The sequence below is a fragment of the Carica papaya genome, chromosome 2 (assembly GCF_054855325.1).
Source record: "Carica papaya isolate Zhongbai chromosome 2, ASM5485532v1, whole genome shotgun sequence".
NCBI lineage: Eukaryota > Viridiplantae > Streptophyta > Magnoliopsida > Brassicales > Caricaceae > Carica > Carica papaya.
This window is the reverse complement of record NC_142310.1, coordinates 3,594,315-3,618,834: the sequence shown is the minus strand read 5'-3', so window position 1 is coordinate 3,618,834 and position 24,520 is coordinate 3,594,315. Positions and strand designations below refer to the sequence as shown.

General features: G+C 34.2%; 1 protein-coding gene and 1 pseudogene across 1 annotated transcript; both read right to left on the bottom strand.

The window, feature by feature from the left end:
- Positions 1–12,649: 12,649 nt before the first annotated feature.
- LOC110819232 (abscisic acid receptor PYL4 pseudogene) lies at positions 12,650–13,696 on the bottom strand (annotated as a pseudogene).
- A 2,799-nt stretch (positions 13,697–16,495) lies between these two features.
- LOC110819231 (SNF2 domain-containing protein CLASSY 1-like) lies at positions 16,496–23,987 on the bottom strand. Its single transcript, XM_088212774.1, has 6 exons — positions 23,590–23,987; positions 22,408–22,491; positions 21,694–21,944; positions 19,637–21,022; positions 19,314–19,451; positions 16,496–18,785 (listed from the first exon to the last, which is right to left on the bottom strand). The coding sequence occupies exons 2-6, from the start codon at positions 22,454–22,456 to the stop codon at positions 16,869–16,871; spliced, it is 3,741 nt and encodes a 1,246-aa protein (XP_088068900.1). The 5' UTR covers positions 22,457–22,491; positions 23,590–23,987; the 3' UTR covers positions 16,496–16,868.
- Positions 23,988–24,520: the final 533 nt, after the last annotated feature.

The following is a 24,520-nucleotide window of genomic DNA, read 5'->3' as shown; positions in this document are numbered from 1 at the left end:
GATATCGTGGGAGATGATGGACAGACTGGGTACATAGAGAATCATATCGTAAACATCACCTCATACCGAACAGGGTATCGAGAATTAGTATTTTGAGGCTCATACCGGATGGGGTATGAAGACACCCATTTCACCCTTACACCAGATGGAGTATTGAAGGATGATATTTTTGGCACTAATATCGAATGGGGTATGGGAACAACTAATTAGTTGACAAGGTTGGATGTTGAGTCACACGTAATGGGACATTCCTATGGACCCCTACAGATACCAGTAGGCGAATAAAAAGAAAAAGTTATTAATTTTATTTATTTGAATATGAGATTATGATGTTGTTAAGTTATTGTCTCTATAGGTCAGTTTTAGAAATCTCACAATGATAAGTATGCAATAAATGGTTTTACTTATGATAAATAAATTTACTTAAATTAAGGGCTCAATTGGTTATTTTTATGATTTTTACTAACATTCAGTTTCTGTATCGGTGAGTAGTGTGATATTCTTACTGGGCTAGTATAACTCACCCATTCATTAACTATTTCAGATCAAGAGGATCAAGATCCAGATTCTAATTAACAAAGGGGTTGTGAATAGTTCACCACTCGGACTCATTCAAAAGTTAGTGAAAGTCATCTTAGGATGCTCAGTTGTTTACTTTTCGTTTATTTCATTGATTTTTGTTTGTTTCTTTAGAACATACATTTTCGTACCCCTATTGGGTATTCTAATTATTGTGTAAGGAATGTAAATCTTAACTTTATTATTTCACTTCCGCATTCAATTTATAATTTATTTTCTTTTAAGTTCTTGGTCGTTATAATTGGTATCAGAGCCGCATTCCTAGAAACCATTCCTTACACAAAGACTTAAAAACACCAAATACGAACTATTGCTTAACCCTTCCTTGTGAAAAATAAGTACAAAGACATGAGGAGATGAGGTCTTTTACCGAACATAGCAGCCCGAGACGAGTCACTTCGATAGAATGTCAATCGACTCTTCGAGATTTTAGAGAGACTCATCTCTGTCTAGTAGGCCATGGATGAGAGGAAGGAACTATCTGACCCTCCACCACTTCCACAATATGAGCTACCCCTACAACGAGAAGATCTAACGCCACCTCGATGCAACCCTGCTCCTCTGTCGTATCATCCGACATCGTCACAATACAATTCAGAGCCCCCATCATATTATTCGGCACCGTTACAGGGTCACCCGATCCCTCCCTAGTAACATCTGGCCCCTCGTTAAGGGGACTCAGTTTTACCCATGATGGACCCGATAGAGATTGATACAGGAGACTCTGATGTATTTCTAAGAATGAATTGGTTAGCGACGTATCATGCCATTGTGGATTATTTTCACAAGAAAAATTATATTTAAGCCTCCTAATAAAGAGTCATTTACAAGCTAATAAAGACTTTGAATATTATTTCCTCATAGTAATTTCTTTATTATATAGCACTTTAACTCAATTATTTTCTCTAACTAGGCAAACCTAAGAAAGAAATTTACATTCAAGAGATCTTGGTAGTCTGAGACTTCTTGAACTTGTTTTCTGATGAACTTTCCAAACCACCAATAGACAGAGAAGTTAAGTTCACTATAAACCTTTAGTCTGATGCGCAACCTATCTTAGTTTTTTTTTATTGCATGAGTCATGTATAGATAGAAAAGTTGAGAAAACAGATCAATGAATTGCAGGACAGTAAATTCATTCGACATAGTGTGTCCGATTAGAGTGCTGCAATCACATTTACGAGGAATGGAAAATGGGATGTTAAGGTTATGTATTGACTACAGATGACTAAACATGGTCACGATCGAGAACAAGTACCCCATCCCCAGAATCAATGACATTTTTTTTCAACTAGGTACGGACACTATGAGTTCCTGGTTGTGTCATTTGAATTAACCAATGCACCAGGCATCTTCATATATTTGATGAACAAGATTTTTAGATAATTCCTATATCAGTTCGTCATTGTATTTATCGATGATATCCTACTCTATTTAAAAAGTAAAGAGGAACACGCTCACTATCTGACTCAGGTTTTGTAAGTTTTCAGAGAAAGAAGTTATATGCAAAGCTGAGTAAGTGTGAGTTCTACCTCGAGCAGACTACCTTCCTATGGCACATTATATCAAGGAATGAAGTATTAATGAACCCCAAAAAAATTGAGGCAGTATTCTGCTAGAAAAAATTAACCTCGGTCAAGAAGATTTGCAGCTTTCTGGAGATGGATTACCACAGGTTTGTGGAAGAATTTTCTAACTGACACATATTCACTAAAAGAATCTCAACATGTGTCAGAGAAGATGGATAGAACTTCTCAAGGACTACGATTGCAATATCTTGTATTACTCCGGTAAGGACAATGTGGTAGCCGACGCATTCAACAGAAAAAATGCAACTATATTAGCTCACCTATTGGTTTCAGAATGCAGGATAATAGGGGTCACTTAACAGGTATGACTTCAGGACCTGAAAAGAGTTACATGTTTGGCCCACCAAACTGTTTAATCTAAGTTAATGCAGAGAATAAAGGAAGCAAAGTCCACTGATTCCACCCTAGCAACCCTAAAAAAAAATGCGGAACATGGAGTAAATTCAGAATTTCAAGTCTCTACCAATGGGTTGCTTAGATTTCAAGATAGAGTGTGTGTTCCATGTGACAGTGAGCTGAAAATGGATATCATGACAGAGGCTCATAACTCAAATTTTGTCATACATCCCAAAAGCATTAAGATGTATCAAAGTATGCTACCCTGATTTTGGTGAAACATGATGAAAAGAGAGGTGGCCGACTTTATTTTCAAGTGTTTGGTATGTCAGCAAGTCAAGGCAGAGTATCAATGCTCAGGCAGACTACTTTAGGCATTACCAATTCTGGAGTGGAAGTGGAAACACATCATAATAGATTTTGTGATAGGATTGCCTATGACACGTTCGAGACATGATGTATTTGGGTAATTATTGACCCGCTCACCAAGTCTTCCCACTTCTTGGCCATCAAGATGACTAACCCTTCAGATAAGTTAGTAAGAATGTATATCCAGAAGATAATCAGGTTACATGGAATACCAGTGGCAGTAGTGTCTGACAGGGACCCCAGGTTCACTTCTTAGTTCTGCTCTAGTTTTCAGCAAGTCATGGGAACGAAACTATCCCTTAGTACTACATTCCACCCTCAGGCCAATGGACAATCAGAAAGGATGATTCGCACAATGGAGCATATATTTTGAGCTTGTGTTCTTGACTTCGGGGACCATTGGGATGATCACATACCCTTAATAAAGTTCGCCTACAATAACAACTATCAAGTAAGTATCGACATCGCTCCGTATGAGGTGTTATATGACTGTCAATGCAAATCACCGATATATTAGAAAAAGGTGGGTGATAGAAAATTGTTCGGCCCAAATCTTGTGGAGGAGACTACAACTAAAATAGTTAAAATCAAGAAGAACATTCAGACGGCTCAGAGCAGACAGAAGAGTTATGCGGACACCCGGATGAGGAATTTAGAATTTGAGAAAGGTGATCGAGTGTTCCTTAAGATCACTCCTTTCAAGGGAGTCAATAGATTTGGCAAGAGGAAGAAACTAAATCTCCGCTTTATTAGGCCATTCGAAATCTTAAACAAAAAATTGGTACCACCACCTACAAACTGGCACTATTTCTAGAACTATTCAAGGTCTATAATGTGTTTCATGTGTCTAATTACGCAAGTACAACCTGAACCCCTCTCACATCTTGGCCCACGAGCCCATTTCACTCCAAGAAGATTTGTCCTATGAAGAGGTACCGGTGGGTATTGTGGACCGAAAGAGTATAGTACTCCATAACTAGGAAATTTCCTTTGTTGAGGTTCTATGGCAAAATCACACATAAAAAGAGGCCACGTGAGAGCTAGAATCAGACTTCAGAGCGTAGTATCCCCAACTGTTTGATTGAATGAGATAGAGACAAATTTGAGGGACCAAATTTCTTTTAAAGGAGGAGAGTTGTAATACCAGGATCCGATATTTGGCCCAAAATTAATTTTAAAATTAAAAAAATATATAAAAATATAGTTTTTAAATTTTTATTTAATGTAAAATTAGGAAAACAAATAGGTAGATGATGAAATTGAAAATAATTTTGGAAAAAATGCGTGAAAATTTGAGTTCAGGAAGTATTTTTTAAATAAAAATCAGAAACTGAGGGGTCAAAATACAATTAAAAATAATTGTGCCACGTAAGATGCCCAGTCAGTAGCCCCAACAAACCAGAGCACGTCGTGTGGCAAGGCACGCTAACTCGGTGCCACACGGGAGGCCACGCTGGCAATCTGCATGTCTGCGATCGGATAGCCCGAATGCATTCCCGTGCGCGTGGATGGTCCGGATCCGTTCCCTCCTCAGGCACGATCGAACGGTCATAATTAAACAAGATGAACGATCTAAATTTATTTATTTTTTAAACGTGATCGTACGGTATAGATCAAATTGCGATGAATGATTTAGATTCATTTCTTCTTTAAACGTGATCGGACGGTCGAGATCAAATGCGATGAACAGTCCAGATTTAAGAAAGACGGGTATAAATATCTCACATCACACCGAATCCAAACTCTAGCCGTTAGCCCCTCCGCTTGAGAAGAAGAACCAGTCGCCGGAGAAAGGAGTCGACCGCTGCCTGCTGTCGCGTTAGAGACACATTCGATCGCCAAAAAATGTAAAAATTCTTCTATCCACTCGGAATTTAATTTTGAATATCCCTATAGTCAAATCAGAGTAAAAGAAATGACAGATGAGCTGAAAACTGCGGGTAAAGCCTGGCGGCGTTGTTATGGGAAAAACCCAAAATCGCCTCCGATGAGCCCCTTTTTGTTTCTTGTTTCATACGATTTTTTCACAATTATTTTCACCATTCTGTTTTTTACAGGTTGACAAAAGAAAAATACTTAGCCGCGAATGTGAGCCGGCGGCGCCACCACACCAGAAAATCCCGTCGCTGATAAGTTTTTATTTTCGATTTTTTTTCGGCCAACTGAGACCCCTAACATATTTTCTCGCAGAAATGGATATAAAATCAGCCGAAACCGGCCAAAAATGGCTGAAAACGGTATGTCAAAGGTAAACTGCGGCCACAGGCGGCGGTGCCATTGCCAGAGCACAGCGATGCCGTTATGCCGAAATTTTGAAATTGGCCGAAAAAGGTTTTTAACATCGATTTTGAATTTTTTAGGGTATTTTTAGGTTCGTGAAGTATGTTTTAATCTCCGCATAAAGATTTAAGAAATCAAGAGACCGCTAGTAAATGCAGTAGAAAGTTCAGTTTTTTAAACACTGATTCGAGTAAGAATCTCTTACCTTACTACCTGTTATGAAATTAAAGTTTAATTATCAATAATATGATATTTTGCATAATTTAGAAAACTTCAATAATTAATTACAGGTTACTAATGGAGACAAAACTGATTATTTATTATTGTTTGTCCTGTTTAACAGATTGTTTGATTTTATAGCTTTAAATACATTATAATATACTAGAATTGGTAAAATGATTGAGTTGTATTTTCTTGGTGCATGTATTATTTGTTTTATGTTGATTTATGGTTAAATTGTAAAACTAAAAATTAAATATAAACAGAAAATTGATTGATTAAGTGAATGAATGAATGGTAGCCTTACTGGATATCCTGAGAGATGGTGGACGGACCGGGTAGGGAATTCTACCGTAAACGTTGCCTCATACCGGACAGAGTATCGAGAATTGGTATTTTTGGCGCTCATACCGGATGGGATATGGGGACGACCCGTTTCATCCTCATACCAGACGAGGTATTAAGGGATGGTATTTTTGGCGCTCATATCGGATGGGGTATGGAGACGACCGGTTAGTTGGCAATGTTGGATGTTGGTCCACGCGTAGTGGGATATCCTTATGGACCCTCATGAATACCAATAGGCAAATAAAAAAGAAAAATTGTTATTGTAACGGCTCCGGAAATTAAAAGAAAATGTATAAATTTATTCTAAGTGTGGAAGCATAATAAAATATATTATGATTAACATCCCTTATACAATAATCAAAACGTATTAAAGATATGAAATAATAAACTAACTAAAGTAAATATTATGAATAAATACTATAAGGAAAACTAATAAATCTTTAGGCTTCTACTCGCCGTCTTCCTGCAGAACGGGCTTGGGAACCAAGTCCTCCTGATCTGAAATGGTTAAGTGAGTAATGAGGTACACTAGCCCAATAAAGATGTCACACTATCTCACTGTCACAAAAGTAAAGGTTGGTAGAAAACAAAAACGACCAATGGAGCATAATTTATAACAAATTTATTTATCAATAATAAAACCATTTACTGTCCATTTACCTTGGTGAGATTCATGAAAACAACTTATGAAAACAATAACATTATAATATCATGAAATCATACACACTCTGTAACATAACACATGTCATACTTTTAATATTTCAATCATCAGGTAACAAATTCCCTCTTTTACCAGCCTACCAGTATCCATGGGGATCCATAGGAGTCCTCGCTACACGTGAACCATTCACCTTAATAACTTAACTCCATGGCCGTCCCCATACTCCGTCCGGTATGGGTGCCAAAACCATAAACCTCAATACCCCGTCCGGTATGAGGGTGAAGCGGGTCGTCCCCATACCCCGTCCGGTATGAGCGCCAAAATATTTAAAGTCTTTATACCCTGTCCGATATGAGAGACAACGTTCCCGGTAGGGTTTCCTATGGACCCGATCCGTCCACCATCTCTCAGGATATCTAGTGAGATTGTCAACTTATCCATTTATAAATTCACATACCCTTTTTATTTTTCTTAGTCTCAATTACCCAATCAACATGAATACGTAAACCAGTAACGCACACCAAACAAGGCAACACAACATCAGGTTCACAATAATTCAAACCATAGTAGATTAATCAGTGATTCATGCATACGAAACCACAGAATAAACAATCAAATACTATACTGTATTTAGACAATAAAATACATCAAACAGGAACAGACGGACAATTACATCAATTTCGGGCCCCATTAGCAATCTTAATTAATTATACGTATCTATTAATTCATAAAATACCATTTTATCATTTATTAAGCTTTAATGCCGTGATAGGAAATAGGGTGCGGGATCCTTACTTATTTCGGAGTCTAAAATCAGGTTCTCATTGCGCCTACGGGCAGTCCCTAGATTCCCTGAATTTTTCTTCAAAAACTGAAACACACTTTCGGTACCTGCATATGTCTCCAAAAAACTCCAAATCAGACCCAGGGCCTATTCGGCCAATTTTAGAATTCCGGCACGGCAGCGATCCGCCTCGAGTTGGCCATTTTCGGCTGAATTCGGCCAAACTTGCATTGGTTCCTGTGATAAAACACCCATAGGGCCCTCGGTGGGCCAAAAAAATCCAAAAAAACCGAAGCTTACCAGCGGCAGAGCTCTCGGGTGCGGTAGCCCCTCCAGCACGAGTCGCGGTTTGGTGTTTTACTCCGGTCAACCTATAGAGAAAAGTACGGTGGTCATAGTGGTATAAAAATTACATTGAACAGGAATCGGGAAGAGCCTCATCAGAGGCAAAAATTGAGGAAACCCGCAGCGGCGCTGTTGGCCTTCAGAGGTGTTTTTCGGCCAATTGGCCAGTGGTTTGGCTACAGGTGGGTTCAGCATTGAAAATCAAGCCAATGAGAGAAATTTTACCTCGTTTGGCGGCCAAAAAGTGCCCCGATGCGGCGGCGGGTGGCGGCGGTCGGTTCCTCCGGTGGCTGGGCTGTCTTCTCCGGCGAGGGCTTTGGCAGTTAGGGTTTGGGGTTGGGTGTGGATGAGATTATTTATAACCCTCCCCTTTTAATCGGAGCCGTCCATCACGATTTAATCTGGGCTGTCCGATCGTGATTAAATTGGAAATGAATCTGAGCCGTCCGCACGCGTGCAATCTAAGCCGTCCGTGCGCGTGAGAATGGATCTCAGCCGTCCGATCACGCGCACGCGGATCGCCCACGTGGCCCATTCCGCGTGGCCTTCCGGCGTCAGCGTCTCTACCACGCGGCGTGTCCTGGTTGGCCGGAGCTACTGACCGGCTGCTGACGTGTCGTAATTTTTCTAAATTGCGTTTTGACCCCCTGATTTTTTATTTTCTTTTCAAAAACACCCACATAATCCAAATTTTCACCCCTTTTTCTCAAAATCATTTTTAATTAAATCCAAAAAATAATTTTACCCATTTTTATCATTATTTTTATTTTTATTTTTATTTAATTAAATTAAATTAAATTTAAAACCATATAATTATTACCTAATAAATTAATTATTAAAAAAAATAAAATCAAAATAATTCTAATAATAATAAAAATAAAAATTTGGGTGTTACAGTTATTCTTACTTACTTGAATATGAGATTATGATATTGTTGAGCTATTGTCTTTATAAGTCAGTTTTGGAAATCTCGCAACGGTATGTATATAATAAATAATTTTACTTATAATAAATGAATTTATTTAAATTAAGAGGTTCATTAGTTGTTTTTATGATTTTTACCAACTTTCAGTTTCTGTATCGGTGAGTAGTGTGATATTCTTATTAGGGTAATGTATCTCACTCCTTCATTAACTATTTTAAATCAAGAGGAACAAGATCCAGATCCCGATTAACTTGGGGGTTGTGAATAGTTCTTTACTAAAACTCTTTCAAAAATTAGTGAAAGTCGTTCTAGAATGCTCAGTTGTTTACTTTTCGTTTATTTTTTTTATTTTTATTTTTATTTATTCTTTTAAAAATGACATTCTCATATTTTTATTGGGTATTTTAAATTATTATGTAAGGAATGTAAAATCTAACTCTATTATTTTAATTTCATATTTAATTTATAATTTATTTTTTTTTAATTTCGAGTCATTACATATATATATATATATATATATTTTTTTTTTTATAAGTTTACCCTACCTAATATTATTTCTGGCTATCATTTTCTTACCCAGTATATGGGGATGCTTTGATATGCAACCCAAACAAGTAAAATAAAGAATAAAGAAAAGAGTTTATATATGTATGTATTTATATAATTTGAAAAATAAAAGGTAACCAAAAAGTTTTAAACAGTGAAAAAAAATATGGTTATGAAAAAATGTTCTAAATTCTAAGAATTATAGGGGGGGGGGGGGACATAAAGAACATTACAAGTTTTTCAAGTTGATCTGAACAAGATTCCACACTGTTGAAAACCATTAATACTTTATGCGATAATTGATTTCCAACATTCTACTCTTTTTTTTTTCAAAAAAAAAAAAGGGATTTTACGTTAATATTATTTATTTTTTTTATTACTAAATATAATTATTATTAGTGTAATATATATATCAATAATAATATAATAAAAATAATTTATAAATTATGACATTTATCAAAATATAATATGACTTAAATCTAAAATATTTTATAAAAAAAATAAGGTAACATCTGTTCAACTAAACAATAATTTATTTCATTTATTTAATATTATAAAAATCTTATTTAAGCTCCAACTTAAATAGTTTCTCTCAAAATTTCTTTTAAGAAATAGTAAATATTTTTTTGATTATATTTCTTCCAACCCGATTTAATTAAATAATACTTAATAATAAATTGAGAAGAAATGATAAGAAAAGTAAATATTGTATGAATTTTTTTATCTGAATTTTCAGCTAGTTACTTAGTTTTTAAATAGATAAATTATAGTAAAAAGGAAATAACTACGAAATTTTATAGATTAAATTCAACATTTTTCATCTTCTTGTATAATAAATAAAATTCTTATAGATGAAAAATAACACTTATTATCTTTTTAGACGATAAATACTTCAAATGAATTGATAGGCCTGTAAATAATAAATATTAAAAACATGTAAATTTATTTAACAATACAAGTTGTAAAAATGATTTTATTTTTTAATAAAATTTGAGTGTATATATATATATATATATATTATACATATTAAAAATTGTCCACTAGTATTAAATGGGTTTATGGTAATTTCATGGTTCTTGTGGGTTGGGCCGACAAAATTTGATTCATGTTCTTGCTTTCTTAATGTCAAAGGTAAGAAATTGTTGTCATCAACTGTCTTCTTTCAACTTGGTGACCTAATTATCTCTAATACGTACACTATGCATATATATATATATATATATATATGGTACAGAGGATTTACATGATGTACACATATATGTAGAAGCAAATTGTGTATGTAGAGGCAGTCATTGTAGCAGAGAGGAGTAACCCCTCTCTCTCTCTCTCTCTCTCTCTCTCTTCTCTTCTCCTGACAAATACACATGCAGACTATAAGTATAGTTTCCAAGAAAAAATTCCAGCTGTTTTTAAAAGTCAGAGATATTGCATGATCATATTTAACAAGTTTCTTCTTTTTTGGTACAATATTTAACAAGTTGATATATATACATATATATACACACACACGTAAAAGACTTGTCAAATTCAAATGAACGATAACCACACAGATATATATATATATATATGTCAGTTAGCTAATTTGTATATTGTAAGATTTAATGTACAAGATTTATATCTAATAAGTACACCGGCATTATATGTGTACATACATATATATATATAATATTTATTGAAAGAAGTAATTAATTATTTTTAAAAATTAACGCGTAATTAAACTATACTTAATTAAGTAATGCCTATTGCTTAAGACACGTTTATTCTAAAAGTTCCAACCAGTACGGCTCTTTAAGTGCTTTTTAGAAATAAATAAATTTCTTTTTGATTAATTTTTCTTTATTTATATATCTTTTTCTAGAAAAAAAAAATTAATTTAATTGGCCACTTGACAAACATGATAATTATAGAGAGTAGTGGAACTTTTTCACGAAGACTCTGGGAGAAATTTCCCAATCGGCCAAATTAGAGAAATTTACATATATATATATATATATATATGTGTGTGTGTGTGTGTAAATATGTGTATGTATATATGCATGAGATGGGGGAGAGAAAAAATTAATTTTAATTTATTTATATTAAGTGGGGGAGGCAAAGTCTTGATCGGTCAAAATCATCAATTGAGACACAAAAAATATAAATAAAAATAAAAAATAAAAAGGTGAAAATTTTTTAATATTATTTTTTTATTGTAAATTAAGACATTAATAGCCTTCTTGCCCACTTGCTTATCAACTTGCACCCAAAACAAAAAAACTTAATTATGCACCTACTAATAATTATTTTTTACCATATTTATAATTAGAGCTTTAAATATCCGAAATTTAAATTAAATTTCGTAAAAAAACAAAAAAAAAAAAATTCTTTTATTTAAAAGTAATTATGATATTCAACTATAATTAATGTAAAAGGAAATTATTTTTTATTTTTTTCCTATTTAGATATTATTATAAGATAAAAAGATGCTTACAATATAAAAATTTGTTTTAATAAATTCGTTCTCTTCCAAATTTAATTCTCATCATCATTTTGAAGTTAAAAAAATATTTATAATATGAATACGTTAATAATAGAGTTTTAGTGATTATATAAAAATATTAAATATAAAAAAATTAAATATGTAATTTAGTATATAATAAAAAAAAAAAAGAAGGGGAAGAGCAAGTGGGAATTTGTTTTCCTTGAACAAGTTGAGTTTAATTAAAAAGCCAAGTTGGGCATATCATCTATGCAAAATCATGTTCAACATTCAAACCCTAGGTAGAGAGGTCCATGCGTTGGTACAGAATCATTCAAACTAATATGTTTTTTTTTCATATATATATATATAAAATATATATATATATGTAGATATAGAGTAAAGTTGAGTTATAGATACATTAGATCACATAAATATTTAAAATATTTTTTAAATACATATAATAATTTGGGGGGTTTGAATTCATATATATATATATATATCATATACACTTTCACGCACGTTAAAAATGACCATGATTATTTAGTTGGATAACTTATTCTCGTATACTTGATATATATAATCATACACGGAAAATAATTGTAACGTATAAATTTATACACCGTTATTGATTTTTTTTAAGAAAAAAAATTAATTTGAATAATTTTATTAAAGCAAAATAGTTATTATAAAAATGGATTTCTAATATAAAAATTAAGTAAGAAAAAAAAATATTTCCTAAAAAAAAATTTAAAAAAAAAAAAACATTTTTAGTATAAAAATATAAGATCATTCATAAATGAATTTCACATATGTTTTGATAAAATTCAAATAACAATATTGATATGTGTAATTTATACTTACAATCTGCTTGATTTTTGTGCTACATATACATATATGTATATATCTATGTATGCATTGTCCTCCTTAACAATTTATGATATATATATGTATATATTGTGGAGTTAAACATGTTCAATGCGTGCAATATTGCGTGCAACACATTGTGCATTAACTGAGATTAATTATACCAACTGGATTCTTATGAGAATTGTGATGAAGAAGAAGGAAAAAAAAAAAAAAAAGAAAAGGAAATTAATGGTAATCTTCTTCATCTTAATATACATATATATATAAATATATATATATATATATATAAGATAAGAAGATATATATAAACTAACCTTCAAACCACCATGAAAATGATTAATTACAACAAAAATAATTTTTTTTTAAAATCAACAACGAACACAAACACATAATTACAATTTACATACTCATAGATAGATCAATGAAACAATACTCAACCAAAGATCTTATAAGCTAAACCATGGCAGCCAAAGCAAAAAAAAAAAAACAAAGGTTCCCAGACTGTATCTATATGTATATGTAATGTACCTTTGATCTACGAATTTTCCATATGGGAGATCGAGAACCAGATAGAGACCCAACAAAACCCACATCGAAAACAAAAATTACTATCCAAATATAACCAGAAAAATATGGAATTTACGAAGATAATTTCTTCTTCGCCGTGTTTACCGCGACTTGAGCCAACGACTGCAAGTTGCAGCGAACAATGGTGTCGACGAAGACGCATGTGTCCTCCTTAGTGTTACCTGACGGTACGTCGACGACGTATGATTCGACGACAACTGTCCCCTCCTCGTCGGGAGACGCGTGGAGGGTGGTGACGGATCGGTAGTTACGTAGCCGATGGTCACCGCCGACGATACGGAACCCGATGACGTGGCGTTCTTCGTCGAGGATCTCGAGTCGCTCCGTGCTGGAGGCAGCTGGCAGGCCGGAGACCACGTGGACTTCCCGGAGACTCCCCACGTCGACGCCGTCCCCGAAGATGACGTGGCAGCTTTTTAGAAAGTGCTTGTATGCCTGCGGCTTGTCGAAGCGGCGGACGAGCGACCAGACGGTTCCCACCGGCGCGTCGACGGACTGCACGAACGCGGAGCCGCATTGGTTGGGACCCAGAGCATGCGTGTGGTAACGCGCTACGCCGTCCGGAACCGAAGACATGCCGCGTGTGAGCTGTACTACGCGTACGGTAGGGTGCGGCTGTTTCTGATAATCCCCCGTCGGCGACGAGGTGGACGCGGTGGTGGTTCTGTGAATCTGTAAAGAGGTACTGGGCATTTTTCTTCTCTCTTGGGGGGGTGTTTGTGGTGTATACGATATGTTGTAGGTATATATATATATATGTGTGTGTGTGTGTGTGTGTGAGAGAGAGAGAGAGAGAAAGAGAGGGTTTAAATAGTGTGTACTTGTCGGTTGTGAGGAAAAGGTGTGCAAAAATCAAAAGCAGCTTATAACAACAAGCAGGAACTGCAAGTGGATAGGCAACTTGCAAACTTCTTTTGGACTTAGTTTAGGTCGGATTATATAATTATTTTATTTAAGATTTATTATTCTTTACTTTTCATTTTTTTTTTTCTTTTTGGTAATTCTGATTTTTTTTTAATTTTAATTTTCCAAAATTTTAGGGCAACATTTTTTTATTATTTTTTAATTATCAATTTTTTTTTATTTAATTGAATTTTATTGGAGATGATGTGGGATAATCTATTTAATTTGGATTTTTTTTCTTCCATATATCCATTTAAGTAGCTAAAGGGATTTATTTCTATCTATTAAAAGGAAAAAGAAGTTTGTTGAGGTTGATATTTTGGTATATGTACATATATAGAAGTGAGTTAAACTTAAAGAATTTGGTTTTACTCTATATAATATATATAGACATATATAGGTCGATAGATATTATATGTGCACGTATAATATGTATTTATATGAAACTTGCATGTATGGAGTGATGAGAACTTTGTTGTTTTACAAAAGGGTGTGTGTATATGTATTTAGCTACCATGTGATCTAATAGAGTCATTTTCAATCTTAGTCAATTATGAGGATTAGAACATTGTGTTTGCAAATTTTCGCTTTATAAGCAATTTAGACATATATATATATATATATAAACCATATTAAATGTATCTACTAATATTATATGTGGATATAAAAAATTAAGCTTATATACATATCAAAATATTTAATTTAATTATTTCATTTATAGTATTTTAATTTCTTCTAAGGGTTTAAATTTAGTACGTATGGATAAATATATACTATCAAAAAGTTTGAGAATTCTTGATAAGCTTACCAGAATCAATTTTTTTTTTTTTTTAAAAAAAAAGCTAGGAAAAAGAGATAAGTCCGATCCAAATAACTATTTTTTTTAGGAGATAAATAAATATTGTATTAACAAGTTTCACAATTAAATTTAAGTTATCAAGATTATACAATATTAGAAAATATATTAAATGAAAAAAGAATATCAAATTGGCCGTACATAAACAAAATATGTGCATGTACATACCCATATTGTAATTATAATATTCATGCCGTATAATATATATATATATATATATAGATATATAGATATTGGAATTGTAACCTAATCCAAGTTATGAACTTCACGAGAAGAATTCGTAGCTAGCCTCAACCAATTCTTTAGAAAGCATGAAAAAGAACATGAACAATAGCAAATTGCTTATAATCATATATTATAAAAAAGATAGAGAAAGGTTGGTGTTTGGTACGGAAATTATTCTAGTGGGATTAGTTTTTCCAACTTGTCCCTATTTGATTACCCAAACATATTTTTACTTGTGACTTATTATGATTATTATTTATTTTAATAATTTATAATAATCATATATAAATTAAACTTTGTAATTAATTACTAGTTGAGGTTTTAATTATTTACCCTTTAATTTACTAATTTCCTCTTTACTTAATTATTATATATATATATATATTCTTTAAAGAACAAAATTAATTAATTATCTTCGTAGTTACTATTGACTTGTAGAAAATATGATTCCAAGTCCTTTCTAAAACTCTTCCTGTTTGTCTTTTCTTCGAATTTCCTTGTTCCCAACAACTCCTATCACGGTTGATATATTTATAATATTATATATACATACACACATGTATTTATCTATGTTCTAAGGAAGGGTGGTAAATTAATTAACCACGCTTTCTTTGTGTTTAATTTCACCAGAAAACTTGGTAGCTGAAATTAATCAGTCTCCTAACAGTACCATAATCATACACCTGATAGAAGATATCGTGACTGTTAAAAAATGAAAAATGATACATATATATATATATATAGCTGTTATAGATAAGAAAATAAATAAAATTCAAAGCTCCAAAAAGTAATTTTTTATGTTGAAATTTACAAATTATTATTTTTAACACACACTAGTTTAGAATTTTTCAAACTTCACATGCTTCTTTTAAGTACCTTTAAATGTCAGCAGGCACTCGATGAATTTATATCCATCAGGAAAAAGAAAAAAGTAGAGAGAAAATTTGCAACTGGTACAATTTGAATTTGTTTTAGACTATAAAGCATTCAAGCTAGTAGCATTTATGTTACCCACGCAGAAAAATCAATCAAGTAGAACTGCATGATAATCATCAATGGTAGCCAAGTTGATATATATATATATAGTGTGTGTGTGTGTGTGTGTGTGTGTGTGTGTCCAAGTGGATAAGCAAGCAATGAATCTGCTAGAGGCCTGTGCTACTTTATATACAAGAGACTTCAACCAAGTTGTAATTGCAAATAAAAGTAAATGAATAGTACAGTTACGCTGTGGTGGATGTAAGCATAACAGTTCAGATAGTTTCAAAAAGCTCTGCATTCGAAAATGTTAAAGATGCTCGAGCATACTGCGCAAGTATATGCTGCTACTACAACCTCCAGAAAAGAAACATATGCTACTACTCTAAAGGGTTGGAGATACCGGATTTTTCATCAATTTCAACTATATCTCATCATCATTCGACTATATTTCATTAATATTTTAGTTACTGTTTGTACCATTTTCGCTGTTAGTTAGTTATTCAAATATTTGAATAAAAACGTAGTTAATAATAATCGGGGTGACAACGAAACATAGCCAGCCAGCTATTAACTATAAATAGCAAAACATACTGGGGCTCCTGTACCTATAAATAAGCACCAGTAATGTTGTAGTTGAAGCAACAAGTTAAATTTGGATTCATAAGAGGTGAATCAGCATATTGTGGGTTATAGAACTGGAGATAATCAACTTAGTTCATTCCCTCAACTAAACAACAAGAGGTAACTCTCATTTCACTCTCTCCTTTGTGAGGGAATAGAATCCCACCTTAATAGTCATAACATCAGCAGATAAACCTGTCCCTTCATTCTCTCAATTTTTATGCATGAGCAAAAGTTGATTGGAAGTGCTTATGTACCACAAATGGCTTATAACTTATCTTGATTTGAAAAAAGAAAGGCTATGTATGAGACAGAGAGTTCATACCTGTCAAGAAAATGATTCTTTTGCTTCTACCTGTTATTATATGGGAGAGCTAGCTGCTCATCAAATAGTTGAAGTTTTTTCTATTTTCAAGAGCTTATGGAATGATTTAGATCTATCTTCTTCCACAATCTCTCTTAAAACATCATCTTCAATCTTTTCCAATTGCCATTGTGAAGGATCCTCCACAAATTCTTCACTGAAAATCATACTTGAAACCCAGTCCTTCCATGTTGTTCTTTTATACTTATCTTCCTCGAGCGTACCTGTTGCTAAGAGCTGATACACATAAACCACCTTCTGTTGACCAGGTCTAAAAGCTCGTGCCATAGCCTGCTTTGTTTTGGAAGGATTCCACTCTGAATCCAAAAAGATGACCCGTGAGGCTGCTGTCAAACTAATGCCTTCAGCACAAGCTGTAATTGAAGCTAGTAACACTTTTGAAGATCCTCCTGGTTCTTCAAACTTATCCATTACCCTTCCCCGCTCGAATAACTCCAAGTCTCCAGTAAGAACCAACAATTCTCGACCTCTCTGCCATCCAAAGAAGATCTCAAATAGTTCCAGAAACAATCGAATGGGTGCAATGTTGTGGCAAAAGATCAAAACCTTCTCCTTCTGGACAACTCGATACACAAGATTTAAAACAAACATCACCTTTGTCCCTTTTTTTGGCTCATATTTAACTTTCTCAAGCATAGTTAATGCTTCCTCACTGAAAAACCTGCTAACACAGTTTGAAGTTTTAACCAACCAAGGATGCATTGATGCAAGGGTAATCAAAAGCTCCAATTCCAGCGGATATCCATCATATCCACTCATAATATCGTGAAGTTCTACCAACATGTGATGTTGCATCTCTGTTACGTTCATCAGCAAGGTGTAGATTTGTAAACCTGGTAGTGTGTCGGAACCTCCACCTTCATACATATCAATAAACCCACTAGTAATGTTTTTTAACATGTTTATACCCTGCTTCCTTTCATCTCCTATGCCTGAATCTATCTTCTTAGCAATGGTGTCTAGGAAGAATTTTCTTGCTCGGGCTTCTAACAGATGTCTTGCTTTTTCCACCTTGCGCTTTCTATTCTTGAATTTTGGATCCAATTCCATCAACACTTCATTTACAAACTTTGGTCTAGCCAAGCAGAGGGTATTAAAGTATTCGCAGAAATTGTTCTGAAATAATGTACCTGAAAGCAATATCCTCAAGTCTGTTTCAACTTTCATCAAAACCTTCCGCAACCTCGATTTCGTACTTCTGGGGTTGTGACCTTCATCTAGTACCAGTAGCCCTGGACTTTCTCGCAAAACTTTAGCCATGTATTTTCTGTGAGCAAACTTCGCATCTTCTCTCATTAATGTTAGAAATGAAGTGTAACCCATGACAAGAACACTGGGTTCAGCATGCCACTTATGTATTTTCTCAAGGCAATCCAACACATGCATAACATCTTGACTAGGTCTTGGAACTCCTTGAAACTTCACTGTCTTTTGCTTAATTATTCTGTAACTTCTACGACCATGGATCAAATGAACTGGTATAGGAATCTTCCACTTAATAAACTCCTTGTGCCATGTATAGAGAGTTGTTTTTGGAGCAAGAACCAAAGGTCTCTTTCCTGGGAATAACTTCAAGTAGCTAACAAGGAAAGCAATGATGAGAAATGTTTTTCCAGCTCCAGGAGAATGGGAAACAACACAACCACCTATATTATCTGATTTTGATTCCATTTGTGCTGGCACCAAATCCCCAGCAATATTTCTCCACAGAAATTCATAAGCCCTCTTTTGATGGAGGTGTAATTTATTCCTAAGTTCAGGGATCAAGGCCCACACGTTATCATTTTCCTCTGTTAAGAGCCTTTCATGGGAAGTATGATTTCCAACAAGATTCAACTCTCGCCCTGCATAAGTCATATTCTTGTTATCTTCTTCATTTTCCCACCTATTTTCTGCAACATAGCTCCTGAATTCCATCTAGATAAACAAAATGGACAAGAGTCAGATATGTCTGAAGTAATTCAATTAGATCTGAAATGTCTAGTTGGCAAAGTGGAATATAAATGAATTATTAGCAAAAATTAAATGGTCCCAACTATGAGATTGAAGTCACAGATATGACCGAATTGAAAGTTTGCAGTGATTGGATAAATGTGTGAATAATCAATCACCTTCTCCCTCCCACTGCCGCCACCCCAGGGGTGGAGAGGAAGAAGAAAGAGGCATAAAAGCAATGTTGAAATGAAAAAAGCCTTCAAAGAAACAGAAATAAATATTTTCTCTCTCGACAATCATGAAGGCCAGCATTAATTCATAAATTGTCCAAATCCTACAGCTTAAAAATGCTTTTCTGCTCTGCCTAGGTGCCTATTCAGAAAATGTTGCAAAAAATTGCTATATGATATCCATGGTCTAACTGGAAGAAAATATGGGAAAGTGAAATATTTAACACAAAATCATCAAAGAAAATAACTTATCACTCATATAATTTCAAGTTTTACTTACAAAAGGTGCTGTCATATATTTTATCTCAGTGCTGATAAAGCCACAGAGAAGGCAACACATCCCAATTTCTTCATTCAATCTGTAACTGTGTTGACAAACTTCAGTGGTCTTTTGAATATTTTCATAACTAACTCGCACCTGAAAATCACTAAATTAAATTAAAGGGAAGGTAACAATGACATCGAGAACATTGAATTTTGTAATCTATGGAACTACATAAATAGATCTGCCTGCCTCATGGAGAGAGAAAAAAAGAAAAGTGGCATCAAGAGAGTCTTGTGCATTAATGAATCATATCTTGGTAAAATATTAGAGATCCATACCTCATTATCCTCGAGAAAATAAGCTGAAGCCATGGACAGTTCCATTTCTCGCCACAACATTTCATTTTCTGAGGATTCTCCTTCATCCTCACTTGAGGATTGTTCTATTTCCATCCTTTGTTCTGGGAAGCTTGCTTTCTTAAACTCCTGCCATTGGTCAATAATATGTGGCTCTTCTTTTATCATTGTAGAATCAATGTTCTTCATATATGAATGTATCAGTTTATCATATGCACCGGCACTTAAAGACTTTTTCTTATAAGTTATTGGTTCATCAAAGTCCTCCTTTGAAGATATGCCTCGATGCTTTCTAATTTGGGCCTTTCTATTAGAACCCTTCCCCTGTATTCCCTCCCATCTAGGGACTAAATCCATATCATCTATCTGAGAGAATTTCTTTCTCGAACTGGTTCTGGAACATTTCAGACTATTGTATCTGAAAGAAAGTTCTTCCACCCGTTTTGAATTATTTGCAGAGAGGTTGGCATGATAGTCATGGTGCTCACTGGCCAAAGGTTCAGGTTCGAGCTCGGGTACATTGGGCACAGGAATAATAGCAAGTTTGTTTTGATGTTCCACTTGATCAGCTAGACCTGATTTTACATCCTTTGAGTATTTATTGCTCTTGTACACGACAAGATCTCTAGTTTCATTCTTAGGTTGCTCTTTTAAATAAAGTGGTTGCATTTTAAACAAGCGAGATAGTGGCAAGAACATTTCATCTTCTTCTTTCCATTTGTCAGTCTTGATTGGCATTTGTCGGACCCAGACACTATCTGACTCTGTAAGTCCTTGACCACCAATGAAACGTTCAGGTTGTACATTTCGCCGCTTAGAGCGCCGCAACTCCACACCCCCATTGGATGAACATGGTCTAGGTTCACCAGAAGCACGGCATTCCTGAATGCTATCAGCTGGAGTAAATTGGAACAGATTGGACACTGAAAGACCATTATCTTCTCTGAAACTTACAGCACTTATATAATTATTAGATTTTGATGGGCTCCCATCATCATCGGCCAAAATTTGATAGACTATCTTGTATTGTTCAGTTCTTACCTCAAATGCAACCTGCTTTAGGACTGATGCAACAAGTAACCATGATAGATCCGAAGAAAATTTTCCCAAAAATAATTTAGTTCTTGATAAGGAAGAGCAGTCCTCTGAGAGACTCCATCTATAATATTGACCTTCACAAGGATGTTTTTCAAGCCTTTGGAGTATAAGAATTTGATCAATTCCTAATACTTTGGTATCTTTATCAAGTTCTAGTTTCTCAGAACCTAGAGGACCTTGGTTAACATACAAGTTAACATAAAATTGGCATGAACATTGAGATTCATGCGGCTTCCTCTCAATCGATCTTATTTTAGCATCAATTAACACCTACATTAAAAGAATATCTGGGGATCAAACTAAAATAGGGAAATCATAAACGTTTATCTGCTGGTTTACCAAAGACATATGTCTAAAGAATCTAAGAAACATGAGCTTCTTCTTTAGATTTAAAAAAAAAAAAGTGGAAGAAAAGAAGAAGTCTAGAATTGAAAAACACTCCAATACTAAAATATTGAAGAAGTGAGATCAAACTCAGAGCATGCTTATACATATGATATTAATCTTTTCCAAAAAAAATATCAAGTGTAAAAGAATAAAATGAATACATATCATCGTACAAACCAATGAACTTAAACATTGAAATGAAAGCAGTTTGACTTTATACTCTAATTTAAAAAAAATATATAGTATGTACAATTGATTAACAGACAATAAGAGGATATCAGCTCGTGTATATATTATTTACATATCAACTAAGATGTCAAGAAGATGCTCTAAATCCCCCCATTAAATAGAGAAAATAACCCAAAACTAAGAAACCAAAGTCTGGAATCATCTATTCCTAACCTTATCAAGAACTTCATCTTCCCCATCAAAAGTTCTCATATTTCTCTCTTTCCATACCACCAAAGACTACATACTCTAATTACACATAGAAGAATGAAATTTCTTAAATTACAATGCATATAATAATTTAGCCTGAAGGAAAGGTAACTTACAAGCTCCAGATTTGCTTCATCTGAACTTGCCAAATCTTTAGATGGTATAAGGACACAAACATCAATTCCAGGTCTCAAAAAGCAAGTGCAGTCAGTTAAATTTGCTTGCCTTGACCTGACTCGGAGTTCGGAGAAGGGACGCTTCCTCTTAATCACATGTCGACCATCTACAAAACGTAAAGACATAGTTCCATCTTCAATTCTTATGCAGTCCACCATCCGCCATGAGCCCCGGGAGAAGGCCTCAAAAGCTGTCAAACATAAATTCAAGTAATGTAAATATTAAGTCTTTGAAAAGAATGTCACTCGCTGTGTAACAAACACTTTACAAGTTTAGCATTCATACTAAAACGATATTTCTTAGCTGAGCTTTTACAGCTAATAAAATAATCTATACTCAGACTAGCTATTATTACTTTAGCTTACCACTCATTTGATATATATATATATATATATATATATATATATATATCAGCTAATGATAGAACTTGAGTATTTTGTCTAAAATACTATGTGAACCCAATATATAGTGCATCAGTGACAATGTGAAACAGGTTATTTCAACTAGGGACTTCTCTAGATTATAACAAGTTTGTAATATCCCTTAGATGTATCAATTTAGTGAGGTTGACAGATAATATATAGGGGCTTGATCATTATTCACATACTTCAGACACAACAAAAATTAAAAGATTAGAAGGAGGAAAAACTTACGATGCAATCCGAAGGGATGTCTTGACTCGTATAGACGTCGTTTCCTCATTGTTGATCAGGCAATAAGCATGAATCTGCCCGGTACTATGACCAATGGACAGTTTATGGACAGTTAGGCACATTTTATCCTCCAATAAACACGAAATAAAGATAATCTAGTATTCAAAGGTCTTTTTATCACAAATTGCTCCTTTTTCCACCTCTCTTTTTCTTAGCCACTAATCCCCAAACATGATCAAGAAATGAAATGACAACGTAAATTAGTTAATTACCAATAATGGAAACTATAACCTAACATGAAAGCATAGATGCAAAAGTTTTTCTTTCATTTCCTGATTGTACTTCCAACTACCTTTTAAAGGCGTTTCTTTGAAAGGAAAAATGTGAACAGAAGGAGTTGTAAAGCCTCCTTGTAGCCCATATATAACATCTCAAGATAACCTTAAGCATGTATAGACAAACATACAGACCCACACTCTTTTCCCTGAAAGAAACCACCATGACCCAATAGCCATGGAAGCTTTCCTTAAAACTGTTTCGACGCCCACTGAGATTCTTGTATCTTTCCAGTTATTTATTTGAAACTGTGATATTATTACTCCGTTTTAGCTCCACAGGACACTGTAATCCTCACATTAGCCAAAAAGAGTTGAAAAGAAAAATAAAAAATCTTAGCCATAGAAGGGTTGAGTTGGAAGCAGATTGCCACATGTGCAACCACCCCGTCAAAATGATGGAAGCAAATTCTACTTGGAAAGGAAAAATATAGCATGTGACTCGAGAAAACTTTTAGACGAAAGCCTAAACAGAGAAGAATGATCAGACGAAGAAAATCTATCAAACAGCAAAGAACACAACATTTTAAATTCTAAATAATGGAATACATTGGCAAATACAAGCTTCAAGTCAGCATCAGTCCACAGTATTATCAAAACGAAATCAAACAGAAAGAGTCGAGATTCTTCAAACAAAACCCCCTAAACGATCAAAATGCAGAAAAAAAATAAACAAAAGGAAATCCGAGCTCAAGCAAAAGTTTTACCTCAAAAAAGCTTCTGCCTATTTGATCAAAGCGAAAACAAAATGTAATACCCCACCAAGATTCTCCGAAAAAAAACCCATTAAATGATCAAAATGCAGAGAGAAAAAGAGAGGCAATCGGAGCTTAAGAGAAGTTTTTACCCCAAACCAGCTTCTGACTATTTTGATCAAAACGAAACCAAAATGCAACCGATCACCAAGATTCTCCAAACAAACCCAGCAAAAATCCAGAGCTTCTAGGTAGCCGATCAAACTCGGGGTCCGTCGGGATAGAGCCTCGACAACAAAGAATCAAGCAGAGATGATGCTTGAAAATGCAATCCACAGAGAAAAAAGAAAGAAAGAGAATTTAATGGAACGCAGCAGAGCAGTGAGTAAATTTACTGAGAGGAGTTAGCGAGTGATGTGAAATGAGAGAAGAAAAGGCGAAGAATTAGAAAACGACACATGAAAAGCGCAGAATTCAATATCAATGTCTGCTGAGGATCTCGAGGTCTGTGCATAATTTTTTTTTTTTTTTTGGTTGCATGAGTTAAATGGGGGAGTGCTGAGCCAGAGGGTCGTTGAGACGTGAGAGTTTTGCACTAAATGGCAAGACGTGTAAATACGAGTAGCCGATGAGGGTATAATGGGGATTAGGAAGGTATGATGGATCAACGGCTATGATTGATCTTGAAGCGGAAAGTGGTTCCCACGTGAAAGTTAAGATTTAGGAGTCTGATTTTATGGAAGTGGGGTCCATCAAGTAAACTACCCCTCAGCCTTTCTTTGGTTGGCCAGAAAGTCAAACATTTTCTCACTTGTGTTTTGTGCCCACCTAGCAGTGCTCAATTTTTTTTTTTGCTTAGTTTTTAAATTAGAAACTTAAGTTAAATTAATGACTAAATATGGTAATTAATGATTTACAAAATTAAATATCAATAAATAATAAATAAGATTACATTATGAGAATTTATATTGCATTTAGTTAAGTTCATTCTATTTTATCTTAGTTTTCAAGTCCTAATTATTTGATCCGTAAAAGTTAATTACATTTAATGCATGATCAAATAATTATACCCTTTATCATAAT

Coding starts and splice junctions, on each gene's coding strand:
- LOC110819231 (XM_088212774.1), bottom strand. CDS start 22,456: ATGAGGAAACGACGTCTATACGAGTCAAGACATCCCTTCGGATTGCAT. Junction 21,945..22,407: donor ACATCCCTTCGGATTGCATC/GTAAGTTTTTCC, acceptor TATGTTTGACAG/CTTTTGAGGCCTTCTCCCGG. Junction 19,452..19,636: donor ATTTTCTCGAGGATAATGAG/GTATGGATCTCT, acceptor AGTGATTTTCAG/GTGCGAGTTAGTTATGAAAA.